This window comes from Pezoporus occidentalis, unplaced genomic scaffold (genome assembly GCF_034315485.1).
Source record: "Pezoporus occidentalis ecotype Australia unplaced genomic scaffold, CSIRO_AGI_Poc_V1 ctg113, whole genome shotgun sequence".
Classification (NCBI taxonomy): Eukaryota; Metazoa; Chordata; class Aves; order Psittaciformes; family Psittacidae; genus Pezoporus; species Pezoporus occidentalis.
The window spans coordinates 1,525,348-1,539,176 of NW_026912918.1; the positions used below are offsets into that span (position 1 = coordinate 1,525,348).

A 13,829-nucleotide genomic window follows, 5' to 3' on the forward strand; every position below is an offset into this window, starting at 1 on the left:
ATTATACAATTTCAGCTTTACTGTCTAAAACTAGCAATAGGAGAGTATGGCCACACTGAATATGAGAAGATCCCAGCAAATCCAGGCTCACAGTTTCATGTTTTCCAAAATAGTGGACAGGCTCTTTTTTGTATACAAAACAGTTCTATGACTTTTTAGAGCTACTAGCTTGGACAAGCAAATCTCAGCATATGAAGTGAAATAAGACAATTCTTAGGAGCATGAGTGTATTCAGTCCTAAAATCCTATACAACATGGTTATTAAAAGAAAACTAAACGTACTTTCTAACCATTCATCCTCCAGCAAGGCAGCGCAGCCCAACTGAAGAGCAGCAACACATTTGGAGACCTGCAAAGAGATGACTCTCTAGCTAATGCTTCTTGAAGCCTTCCTAGAAACATCATACCAGGTTTTAAATACCAGAAACAATAAGTAGGAAGTAGGCATTTCTCAAAAGGCTCACCTTTACTGGCCCTGCTTCAGGCATAGGCATTACATCTAAACAGAATAGCACAGTAGCATAGCAAATGCTTTATTTTTTGTCTATGAAGCAACAGTTCATTCAAGGGGCTTTGAAGACACAGCTTTCTATTGGGCAATTGCTTGCTATCCATTTATGTTCCTTGGGAGCCAGGGGACCAAGAGTGTTTTATATCTGCTAGAAGCTAAATGATCCTGCCTGCAGAGGCAGAGGTTTGCCCTAGCAAGCCCAGGCTGCACTGCTGGCACACAGAGACCTGAAATGCAGCCAAAGAGGAAAGGGTGGATGAAGCTTTTATCTTCCATCCAGACTCTCTTCTAGGATGACTGATGCTCCTAGCCAATCGAGCAATAGAGATTTTGGCACTCAGGGAGGCAAGGACTTACTCTAAGCCTACTGGATATTTACTGAGGGAAAGGTACAATTTGTATGCCATGTAGATCTTTTCAAGAAATCAAAACCACTCAAACACTACAGACATCTTATAAAGATTCTTGATTAGCCATCTAACAGTCTTGCAGCAGCCACCTCTGAAAAGAAAGATAAGAAGATGGAGGGCAAATGCGGATCCTACCCATTTGTTTCTAGTCTCATCCTGTATTTCATTAGTTCCTAGTTACGCCCAATATAATTCCAAACCAGTGCATTTTATAAAGGCACGCCAAGCTTCAGAGAGAGCAATGAAACACAAATAAATAGTGATTTTTCCCTCAAGTCTTTCTCTCTGGGGGTTTACAGGACATCCAACAGGTAACTCCCAAATCAAAGTACAAAAAACGGATTAGTAATAGCATTTCATTTGTCTTAGTCTATATGGAAAAATTCAGGTGCTTCCTGGCAGGTTAAGACCAACACACCCCTGGCAACTGCAAATGTACTTGCCAGGACAGTGACCCGACAGCAAGATACGGTTAGCCAAATACACTGGAGATTGCCATCAGATGAAGACACTTGACCTTTCTCCCGATGCAAGACAAACAACAGAAGGAAAATAATAAGAGACTCAACCAGGAGAAAATAAAATTAAAGACTAGGGCTAAGAAAAAGCACGTCATGTTACATTTATGTGATAGAACACTCCAGCTAAGACATTTCATGCTTACCCTTAAGCAATTTTAACTCTTCCTAAAAAGCCTCCAGTTTTGAGGAGCCTGGATTACACTCGCAAGTAAGCAGCGAGCATAGCGTAACATGAATGTGGATCACCAGCTGAGCTCAGCGATCAGGCAACGTGCGAAAGGTGCCATTTACGCCCTGACTGCGTGGATGCAGCCTCGGGCTTTACACAGTTCCGCATGGTTATTTTTATACTTTATGTTAAAATCCTACTGCCTACAGCACATGATGTGTCATCCATCTCTGAGCATGGATAGTTAACTGTCCAGACAGCTCATGAATGCAACCCAGCTCAGGGAACTCCTCTTACTTTGTAGTGTAGTTAAATATTTATAAATGCATTTCAGATGAGGACTGAATAACACATAAAGCGTTTGTAAGATGTTTAGCACATGCTCCTACAACATGAATATAAACACACAGCTCAAGCCTTCTTGTGATATGTTTTAATGATAAATAAATATTGTTGCACAGTTCATTAATATCAGCAGAATTAACGCAATCAAGGAGCACCTCCTGGATAGTTTTCTGAAAGCGACACTGCCTACCACAGCAACTCTGAGAGACCCCCAGTCCCGAATGCTCACACTTACACAGTACGTAAGACAGGGTTCGCTGGTCCCCATTTTCTGACATCTATGAGTGAGTAAAACTTCTTAAGCATCAGAGGCTATCAGATTGCCAAACATTACTTATCAGCAGCTTTGTCACTAAAAGGTTTTTGACTGGAAGGAAGTTACTTTTTAAGGTGAAAAGGTTTCTTCCTAAATGTTTCCTGTTTCTGGCTTCTTGCCTAGAAAACCTCTTTTCAACATTTCACTGCTGACCAGGTCCACCTACGAGGATCTCATCATCATTACTCACAGTACAAGAACTATGAATAAAAGTGAACAATGTATCAGCAAAGCAATTCATCACAAATCAAAAGTCAATGTCAAGCAACAATCTTCAGAGCTTGGACCTCCACTAGTACCACATCCACATTATTCTTAATGTGCGTGGACAAACTGCACATTGCTTTGACCCGATCTGCTCCTCCTTAGGCAAAAACTGAAGAAGTCAGCCAATTTTGGTGGGAAAAGTCAAGTAAATATTTTTACAGATGAGAATATGAGAGGCTCTTGCCAGCAGTGTTTGCACAGCCACCTTGGAAACACTTACTAGAGTCAATCAGTCAGGAAGCGTATAACAATAACATGCAATTTAGGTGACCAAGTAGAAAGCACAGAACTGTAATTTGACAATCTTAAGTGTAGCAGTTGCAACAAGTAATTTGTGAGCAATCTCTAGGGTACAATATATCTCCATAAACCAGTCACTGAATAATGCTTTGTAATAATCAAGTTCATAAAACCCAAACCTGAGCAGCTTCATTCCCTGCCCGCTGCAGGCCAGAAATCCTGGCCTCCCCTGAGTATGTGATGAGTTTCCAGTTGACTGCAACACAAGCCTGACTTCACCACATTTCCAAAAGTAACTCTATGCTATGAAGGGTTACACGGTATTTAAAAAACCCTTAAATAATTAACAACTGGCTATTTAAGAAGCATATCTATGCTATACCAGATAAACATCTGTTTTCTAAAGCTATGATCTTGTGGTATGTTTCCCAAGATCTCTTTTTGTTGTGCCAAAAGCCTCCAGGGCTGACCCCTCACTCCCAATATGGAGCCAAAGCTTTAAAAGGAGAACAATGTCAAAAAGAAATAGCACCCACTTAGTCTGTAAAGATGAAGATTTCCTGCCAGTATGACAGGCAGCATTCAGAAAGCACAGAATGCACAATTCCTGCTGTTTCAAAAGCCTATGAAAAAAGCCTCAGTATAGATTAAAATGACAGGAGAAATGAGGGAGAAATAAAAATTGTACCCCACTTTCCAATGTGTTTAAACTGTGGCATCCTGAATGTAAATGTTATGAGGTAAAAAGCAGAATTCTTGTTATCTTTAACTCCCTTAGTCTGAAAAAAATACCATAAACACAATAGCATCCTAACAATCCCTAAAGCTTTAATGCCAATGCACAAACATCAACAATATCATAACAAATTTCTCTCTTGACTGGATTTGCTATAGCAAGATTGGGCTTATGTCTCCTGAAAAAGCCAAACCCACAAGCACACAAACTGAAATGCTTTTAAGGAGCTTTGTCCACTGTACTAAATGCCCAGAAGTTAACAAGGAAGTTAGGGAAATCTTGCTTTCAAAACACTATTAGTGTTTGTCATTTGTATCTCTACGAGCCCCACAATAGAGAAGGTCACCAGACCTCACTGAGCAGCAAAGCATGGCAGGTATGTGAACAGAGGGGTGCCCAACCCTGCACCAAACTCCTCAGTGAGGACAGCACAGGCTCCAGCCTCGGCAAGAGAGGGACTGAATTCAGAGCAGAAAACACAGGTGACACAGCCACAAAAAGTAAGCCTGCATGGAGACACGCAGCGAGGGACATTTTCTCCTGCAATTTCTGTGGGTCTCCAGGAGCTGGGTAGCAAGTCATTGTGAGAGCAGGCAGCACTACTGAAAGGGTTTTCCAATGGTCCATGTTACCACAGTTGTTTCCAGTACATGTTTCAACAGTTTTATGCTCAGCGTAAAAGCAAATCTATGGCAGAGAGCTGGTCTACTGCCACAAAATATTCAGCAATATAAAGTTTAGATCATTCACAGTGTAGCAAAAATGGTACAGGATTTTGACTGGCTCTTTCAAGTTACAAGCCTACCTTGAAATACTATGTTAAATGTTGCCCTTCTGAATCAATAGCATCTTTATGGAATCCAGATGTCCATGGCATTTAGGGAATTCCACACAAGATGCTGTTGATAGGCGCTGAATACACACATTTTACTCATCTCTATATGGACATAATTCGATTTTTCAAGCTTACAACAGGCACCTCATACTGTACATACTTTGTTTCTGTGACTTTCATATGTAATTTTCTCAGTATATCCATTTAATGACTTAGTCACATCACACTCTTGCATTATGTTTAGAAGAAATTCCTTATGATTCTTTCTTCTTGCCCACCTTTTCCTAAGTATTAACTTCCACTTGTTTTGAAAAAATCTTACTTTCCATCTTCTGGAAACGTCTCTTTCAGAAGAAGTCTTAAACCCCTTAATAATTCTTAAGATTTTAATGCCACAAGTCACAGAGCAAACTCTTAAAGTGTCCCCAAAATAAAAACAACTCTAAAACTATTTTTAGTTGCAGGAAACTTGCAGAGTCTATTTCTGACTCTACTAGGAATTGCCTTGTTTTGACAAGAGTTCCATTCAGTCCCTTGTGAGCACAAGACTCGAAAGGAACTTTCAAAGACTTTCCTGTGGGTTTCTTTCCACCATTCTTCACTTACTATATCTTCTAAGAAACTGGAACAGCTTTTACAAGGACAAAAATATAATGGCTTCCTCTCATGATCAGGGAGGCCACAACTCAAGAAACTTTGTTTCTTTTTATATAAAATAAGCAAGACAGGGAAAAAACTGCAAATGATAGTGTGCAGAGATGTAGCATGAATTCACCACAGACAGACTCAATGGTGAGAAAGCTGGCATTTTGCCATCTGTTTGTCTCCATTAACTGTCTTCTCTAGATGAGATTTCTTGTCCCCTTACCTGCTCTTCTTCCCAGCACCCACACAACCAAGCAGTTTCTGACCTGGGAATGCTGCTGAGCCTGAGTGGAAGCCATCTCACCTATATGATGCTGCTGCTGGAGCAGCTACAGCACATACTATTGCTTCAGCCATGGCCAGATCACAGCTGCAATGCCAATGGACACGCACTGCAGAGGACACTTGGGTGGCCACCACAATTGTATTGCTGGGTATTTCTGCTGTGCTTACTGTTTCTCAGGATCTGCATACCAGACGACTGAAGAAAGAAAAGGAAATGGAGATTCAAACTTTCCAAGTGATCAAGGGCAAGTGTGAGTCACTTGTATGAAGATTCTCAAGTTACTAAATCAGGCTATCGACCTGAAGTTAAAACAGGGCTAACAATATCTGTCTAATTTAGAAGGATGTTCCTTGCCATAATCAATTTATAAACTATTTCAGAACCTCAGATGAAAGGACACAAATGTTACTATTTATACCACTGAAAATGAAGTGTGCAACTCAATGTTCTTAGATAACAATACAATTTTTGATTACTGGTACCTCAATTTTCACCTCCTTCCTAATTCCCATCTCACCAGGTAAGTTATGGCTACTTCAAACCTTCTCACTTACTGCACCTTCCCAAACTGGTGGATGATCTTACTTGCATACTCTACCAAGGCCAAAACCCACCCTGCTTTGTCCCATGTCAAGACATACCTCTATTTTTACTGCATCTTCAACCTAGTTTTTTTTCTTTGCATTGACAACTTAGCATGGTTTTCCAAAACCAAGCAGAAATAAAAGCTGTAATAGAAGGCAAACTGTCAGGCTGAAGCAGTAACGGCTTTATGGTTCCCCTAACGCTTAGCATAAAACAATAAGGAACATTTCAAAGTTAGCTGTAATGTAAAGTGCAGTCTCTTTGCATAGAAGATGCATGTTACTATTTCAGTTGCTACAGCTGACATACAACTGTTGGGCTGAACTAGTTACAAGCAAAAAATAGATCTTCTTAGTCTGTCTGCTTCAGAATACTGAAGCGTTTCCAAAAAATTAACAAAAAAGTGTGGCTGAGAGAAATTTAAGCCAAGTATTTTACATGAGCAGCAAGCTAAGTGCTGCTGGGAGCTAAGTGGTTAAACTATTCCAACAGCAGGGATAATGTATCAATCTTTTCCCTAGTATTTGGGTACTTACTGGACAATTCATCAATGCAATACACGATAGCATTTACTGTGTGATCCATTTTCTAACCAACCACCAAACTACCACCAATCCAGTGAACAGGATGCCAATGAACATGTGCTTCAGTGGAGCAAAAGGCCTGTCTGGAGAGGTGAGGAAACAGATATGCATCAGCAGAACTGGGCTGATAGAGGTGGAGATTTTGGTAACATGTTCCAGTCCTCCAGGAGTTCAGGACGCTCCAGCCTCTAAGAACTGGGACAGGCTTGCCATGCTCATTATTAAAAGCAGTATGTAGTCTGCCTATGAGTTCTGGATTCCTCTAAGATGTAACAGCATCCAGCCTTTCGTATGTTTACATTGCTTCCCAAATGACTACTGTGGCAAGGTTTCTATTAAAAAAAAAACTTTTTCCTGCCTGTTGCTGAAGAAGTCACATTTGACTGTCTTTATATTTGATAATACATCAGCCAGGTGCTGTTTCTGCCAAAAAATGAAAACTTCCAAGTGTTCCAAACTGTAACAGCTTATACAACTACTGGGTTATTCTTTTGCTTTTAATAGTCTGGGACACTGAAAAGAGGAGAAAATGTAAGTGTTGCCCACTAAGCACTATGTAACGACTCCAGCCACTGTATGCAATTTCATTTCATACATCCAGCTAAAGAAATAACGCTTCTCCAGCTGAGTTAAGGAAGCATTTTCACGTCCATTCCCTTTTCAGAAGCCACTAAAGGAAAATCAGAGCGATGTGCTTTTTAATGACTTTGGCATAACTAAAAGAAAACTTCGCTCTATAAAGGAAGCCTGGTTTCTCTCCTTATTTGGCAGTAAAACATGTGCTGATTGTGAACATGGCTTGAATACAAAGTATATTGTAATTGAGCTGTATAAGTATTTCGGTTTTAAGATGGTACTTCTAATCTTTCTGTTGCATGATCCGATGACTTAAAATTCAGAGTTTCTAGTTGTTTACAAAACAGACTTACACAATTGAAAAGCTTATTGCTTAGGAGCCATTATTCACCCACAGATTAAAATACAAAGTAGTAGCAAGGGTTATACACTGCTTTCAGTGATATTTAAATGTGAAGCACCCTATTATTAGATCACGTTTTGAGAAAAACACCTTGTAACAGCAAAATTACTATTGTACATGGGCGGCATTCAGTCTAGCCCAGTGTCCTCTCTCTTATTATCAGGGCTTCAACTAGCCATTTTAAATGACAACCCCTGTTCCAGCCTGTTTTGAGATAGGATGTCCCATGGGAGTTTTCTCCTATTGCCCAATATCTTGGAGACTGGCCTGTGCCCAAAATCCTTTCCAAAAGCTGCCTTTTGTTTGTTAAATTTTTGTGGCCAAAGAGGCTGTTGCTTCTCTTGCTGACCTTACTAAGCTCTTGGCCATACCATTCCCACCACAGGATACTTCTTTTCCACAGGGCTGTGACAAGGCAAAGCAAACGGCAAAATTTAAAAACTACCTGGAAAAATCAATAGAAAATAATAATCATCCCCCACTCTTAAATGAACAAGTCACCAAGTCTGGCTGTGGAAATTCTGCAAGCAAAGGTCACAGGAGGCTGAGAGAATACTGTAAGGAAGCATCACTATCAGCCTCTTGTGCTCCTCTGTGAGCATCAGCTAGAGGCAGCAGGACAGGTAGGCCCCTGGTCTTGTTTCACCTGCCTGGGTTCATACAGAGGATTTCATCATTCTAACTCCAGGGATAAACCTCACTGGCACAACCTAAGCTTACATACCTTGGGCATAAAATGGAAGCCACCTGAAAACCGTGTCAAATGGGCAGAGCAGATGGTAGATTTACTGGTTCGGACAAGACTCAGTTAATGAAACACTAAAACTGAAAGATCAGGCTGGAGATCCTCACAGTAGATACGATTTCTCTCTCTACAAGTGATTGTAGAGCTGGAAGATAACCCACAACACAAACTGAGGGCTAACAGCTTTTTGATCAGCTTTTGACACCAATGGAATGATTTTTTTACCCAATACCAGTATTACTCAGAGGTTGCTGGAGCTACTGGCTTGAAGCTGTCCTGCTGCCCTGTCTCTGCGGTTATCTGGGCTAGGCAGGAGGACGGGAGACACTATGTCCCTGATAGAAATTTTGGGGAGCTGCCAAGGGGTGATGTGAAAGGAATCGTTCATCCAGTGGGAGCGCTTACAGGATGCAGTGACTACACAACCACAGCAGACAGGGATGGCAAATCTGCACTCTTGTCCCACATTATGTTCCCTGATGCAGAAAGAATTTATGGTAGAAATCCAGCAGAAAAAACAAAACACAGCGACATATTGTAGTAGGCTAAAATGTATTTAATTGTTTATATAGTCAAAGGGAATCACTGAACTAACAAATGGGTTATTATTCCTGTGAGGAGATGACAAGTGGCACATTAGATAATTTCATTATTATATTAATGCCAGATTAATGTGTTTAATTGATTTAAATTATTCTAACCCAGTTGAGGTTGGCATGTTTAAGCCACCTTGATGTGACATGTCATAATTCATTATTTTCCTTAGCCAGCTCAGGGAATTTGAGAAGAATCAGGAGCACCAGAGGAGCAAAGAGGCATAGGAGACCAACTGCTTTTCCCTGGTTGTGTCTCTTCCCTTTCCTACAATAACTCTGCTGATGATCACTATTACCAGCTTGAATTCAACCTGCCAATCACTCTGACACTGCATTTCCCAGGCCAGAGACTCTCCTATGAAAACTGTTGACTCAGATTCTCAGATTTAAATATTATTTCTCACAGTATTATTTTTTATTACCTGCTGTAGAACTTCAGCATGCACAAGATGAATGCTCATGAGGGCTTAATTTAAACAGGAACATGCCTGAATTGACATACCTAGTGGTAAGAGCAGCCAAGAAGTGAGAGAGACCTGTGTGTTATCCTACCTACCTGCTGCACTGAAGATGCAGCTCAGTGGGTCATATTCCCTATCCTTACTATCTGAACCCAGCCTTAAGAGTATGCTGGACATTTTACAGAGTAAAGAGATGGGCTGGTGACCCAAGCAGAATAAAACACTATTTTTAGGTTCAAAGCCACTGGGACTCAGCACATGGAGTTGCTGGAACTGTTGCGAAACTGCTGTTATGGTCCAAAACTATCAATAAAGAGGAAAAGACCACTGCAATCAGATGGGAAAGATCTTCCACCTGCAGAGGTTGTTTAAATCTTTGGAAACATGGTGTTTGGACACTGCTGCTCCTTCAAGCCGCAAAGCTGTAAGTATTAGTGATGCACTGTGGGAAACATAGCACATTCTCTTCTCTCCGAGACCTGTGCAGGGTAGATGAACAAGGATGCTGATTCAAGGACTCCAAAATGCTAGCAGATCATGCTACCTCCAGCCACCATCACTAGCATATTCACCCTGGTGTAGGCTCCCACATCCTGCAGAGATGCTCTGCTTGCAGACCCCAGCTAGTGCAGGTCTTGGTCCCCAGTGTGGCTGGGACTGACTGAGGCAGGGAAGTGTTGCTGTGTGGGGCAATAACTACTTGGCAATTACAGCTGTGGGAATGAGCCAGTCTGGACGAATAGACAACTGTCCTCAGGAGAGGACTTCCTCCCCATTTGCTTTTCTTTCCTGGGCTAGGGATTTCTTCATTTGGCTAATGCTGGAAAACCATCACTATGCAAAAACTCTCAGTGCCATGGCTAAAAATCAGCTGAGGGAAGGGCCAGCTTACCTTGCATTGTCCCTCCCATGTGATTTCAAGAAGTTCATGTCACGATATCTGGACAGGAATGCTACTAGCTGGTCATTTGTCCTGCAAGAAAAAGAATACAGAATGCATAAATTACAATGTGAAAACTAGTATGTCTAGTCTAATTTATACACTTACTGTTCTCATTTGGGGACCCGTCCACAGACTCTGTGAAGAAGGCAGATGCTAAAAAAACTTCCATTCTGCTGTTGAACTTCACTGCCTCCCTCAGGAAAGTGCACTTGGGAAGAAGCTCAGCTTTACTACATCTTCACAAATTTCCTATCAACTCTTGGAAGATTTCTCTAAGCATTGTAACAGAGTATGTATTAAGTAATACTGCTCAGCACTTTTAAAGCATGAAAACCCAGCTGTGAGATGACTGCACTGATAGTCCCATTTTACATGCTTTGCTAGACTTTTCCTAGGGAATTTGGTTAAGCATCTATTGGTATTTTATTTGTTTTCATCCTTGTAATAGAGAAGAGGCCAAGGTTGAAACGCATAAAGCAAGGGAACTTGAATGTCAAAATGCAAATATAATTAAGAGGAACAAAGGAATTCAGAATTCAGAAGATTAATTCCAATTAGTATGACCGGCAATCTGATACGAGTATTTTCAGAATTTCAGCCAACACGTCCAAGAATGTTTTTATGCTTGACAGCTTTTGTAGTGTGTTATTTCTTTAACAATGGAGCAAAAATGTTCTCTATTTATCTAGGTCAGCGTATTAAAGAAAACGGAATAAATCATATTAAAAAGATCCTCATCTCCTGAGTTGCATTCAAAACCACAACATTATAGATACAGTACCATTTAAGCAATGATCTGCAATAGAGCTGGTGGCAGAAAAATGAAAGATAAAGCAGCTGTCAACAGTACTGTATCTTGAAAACATTTTAGTATTGTAAGCCACAGATAACCAAGTTAAACCACAGACCTGTACAAAATGCATTTAACTTCTGGGCTCAGGCTGCAACAACTTGGAAATGTTACCAGCCTAGTAAACTATCTTCATAATCATTGATTTTATCTGGACCAAATGAAATACTGGCCTATCAACCAGCACGAGCGTCCTTTAGGAGCCTGAGACCCTCCTCCTATGCTCACTCATGTGAGCTATAATACCTCCGAGGGTCAGACTCTGCATCTCAATTTGGCAACCTCAGAAAACTGCTTTCTGTATAGTAAGCTGTGCAGATTTTCACGTTTGCTGCTCCAGTGGTTCTCCATCTTACTGGGATGAATAGGCATTTAGTGAATTTACTTAGCAATGCTTCCACATGAAATGGTTTCAATGGCCGACATCTTTGGGTGAGTTTCTAGGCAAAAGCTGGCACGCAAAGATGATCTTTAGAAATATAACTGAGTTTAGAAGTGTCTGAGCTTTAATTTCCTTACAGGAAATTAATCAAATCAAACGAAGTAACAATCCGCACCACTCAATAAAGCATCATCATTTCTTGATTGCTCACCAATCTGTGTTTTGCTGTTCAGCAGTGTTCTAACAAGTCTATTTGCACTTGGGGCTACAAACTTTTCAATGCGTCTCCCTTTTTAGATAATACTTATAAATGCCCACATGATGTTTAGCTCTCACAGTAATTACTAACTGACATTTTCCCACTTCCTGAAAACACTTATGGTGTCCTGGTCCTACTTTCATTTTTTTCCTCCTTGTCAATTAGGTCTGCTTCTTTTCACGTGTTGACAACATAGAAATAAACCATCACATTTCCAACTGGTACAACTTTCTAGTTATTTGACATTTAGATTTATGTGGTCAACCAATTCTGCGCTCAGCATGGGAGCACACTGAATTTCTATTAGGCTTTCATTCCAACTGCTTCTTCTGGCCCCAATATCATGAGGATGCTGTGCATCACCTCTGAATTCTTCCACTTCATGATATTAAAATAAAATCAAAGGTATTGAACACACCATATATGCTAATGCAATTGCTAAAATCCCCCTCACCTTTCAGAAAGCTTTGCCTTCAGGGGTATATTTCCTAAATGCCTCTGGCACAGATTGCTACCACACTTCTTCATACACAGTGGCAGCAGGGTCTCTACATCATTGCAGTGCCTCTGGCATCAGCTATTTACAGTGCCTCTGGCATTCCTTCTGAGGAATACTAAAGACATGGGCCTATTTTTTCTCCCTAAGTAAGGCAACGAAACCTGAGATTTTCAGCTGAAGGCATCATTGGGAGCAAGATCAACTCCACACTGCCAAATTAAATTCCTCTATAGCTCCACAAATTTCAGGGATAATTCACTAAGCATAAATCTGGCAAAAAATCTCTTACCAACCATCACAGTATAACAGAAAGTAACAAGTGCAATAAAGCCCTCCTAAGAAGGAAATAAAAAAGTCACGAGGATAGGGAGAGTAGTTCATACTACTGATTAAAACACACCAATATACATATTACATTCCAATCAGTTTCCCTAGTGTGTAACACAACGTGAATACGGATTGAGGAAAAACCCTTTCCACAGCTGGGGTGTGAGGCTGGAGCTGATGGATGCATCCACACAGCTCCCACTTATTCCTTTTGTTATTAAAGTCACTGGGAGGGCAAAGCACTGGGGAGAAGGATTAGTCAGCTGGCTACCTGTGCTGTTAGCAGGCAGGAAGGATGATGCAGGAGTAGAGAAGCTGAGGAAAAATGCGCTGTTCTCAGGTGTGCAGCACGCAGAGAGAACAGGAAACTAATTTTCTAGTGAGCTCCAAGTCTAGAGAAAGCTTGTCCATGTGGCAGAACTTCCAGGAGAAGATGACAAGTGAAGATAATGGATGGGAAAACAGAGCATTTTCAACTTCACTGATGTAGATTTGGGGCTAATCAAGGGCAGGTCTGCCAGGTGGGACAGAGGTGTCCATCTCTACCAGAACTTTACCAAGATCACCTCAATAAGGTCCTGCTGCTCCCCTCCTGCAGCAAGGGTGGACAGAGGTAGCAGAGGCAGCGCACCACACCTGCCTGCCTGCCTACTGTGCTGGCACTCAGCCAAGCCTCCCACGGGGCTGGGCTCAGAGGATGGGAACAGTCAGCTGGGCAGGCAGAGGGGCTCTGAGGGCTGCAAAAGCAGCTTCAGGGCTGCTAGTGGCTCAGTCCTAGGCTCTGTTCAACCTTGGGAACATGGCTGAGCTCCCTGGCTGGAACTCAGCCCGGAGTTAAGAGTCAAGAGAGGTAGAGTCAGAGGTCTAAGGAAGTGAAAGATGAGTCCTATAGCAAGAAGGGAACTTGGAAGATAATGCCAAAGCAAGGTCTACCACTAGTGTTTTCTCAGACCCTAGCCTGGGACTGAGGTGTCCCAGGGCATGAGCAGGCTAACCAGGCACTCAGTAAGCACATACACATGCTGAGCATTGCAACCATTTCAGACTAAAATGGAAAACTGGAAAGAGAAACAGTGACTTTATGTTTGCATTGTCTGAAGGTGCTGGCAGGTCTGCCTGGGAAGCGGTATGAGTGTGTCCCTGCACACAACCATGACTGGACACTGCGAAGAACAGAAGGCAATGCTTGGCTTGCTGGTTTTAAGCAAACCCTTCAAGTCCTGATGACTAATCCAAGCAAAGAGCAGAGATCCCCTTAGTTTACAGCTGTGAAAATAGATTAAGAAAGTCTTCGAAGAGTCTGAGAAAAGGAAAACAAGCAGTTGTTACTTTTGGAAG

At 41.5% G+C, this 13,829-nt stretch overlaps 1 protein-coding gene across 5 annotated transcripts in view; it reads right to left on the bottom strand.

Annotated features, from left to right (window-relative positions):
• XYLT1 (xylosyltransferase 1) overlaps positions 1 to 13,829 on the bottom strand; it is a 194,182-nt gene that overhangs the window by 25,559 nt on the left and 154,794 nt on the right. For all 5 annotated transcript variants that reach the window (XM_062635035.1, XM_062635025.1, XM_062635016.1 and 2 more), the window contains one exon: positions 10,124 to 10,204. In XM_062635035.1, the coding sequence (XP_062491019.1) occupies positions 10,124 to 10,204 (81 nt within the window). The remainder of the gene's footprint in view (positions 1 to 10,123; positions 10,205 to 13,829) is intronic.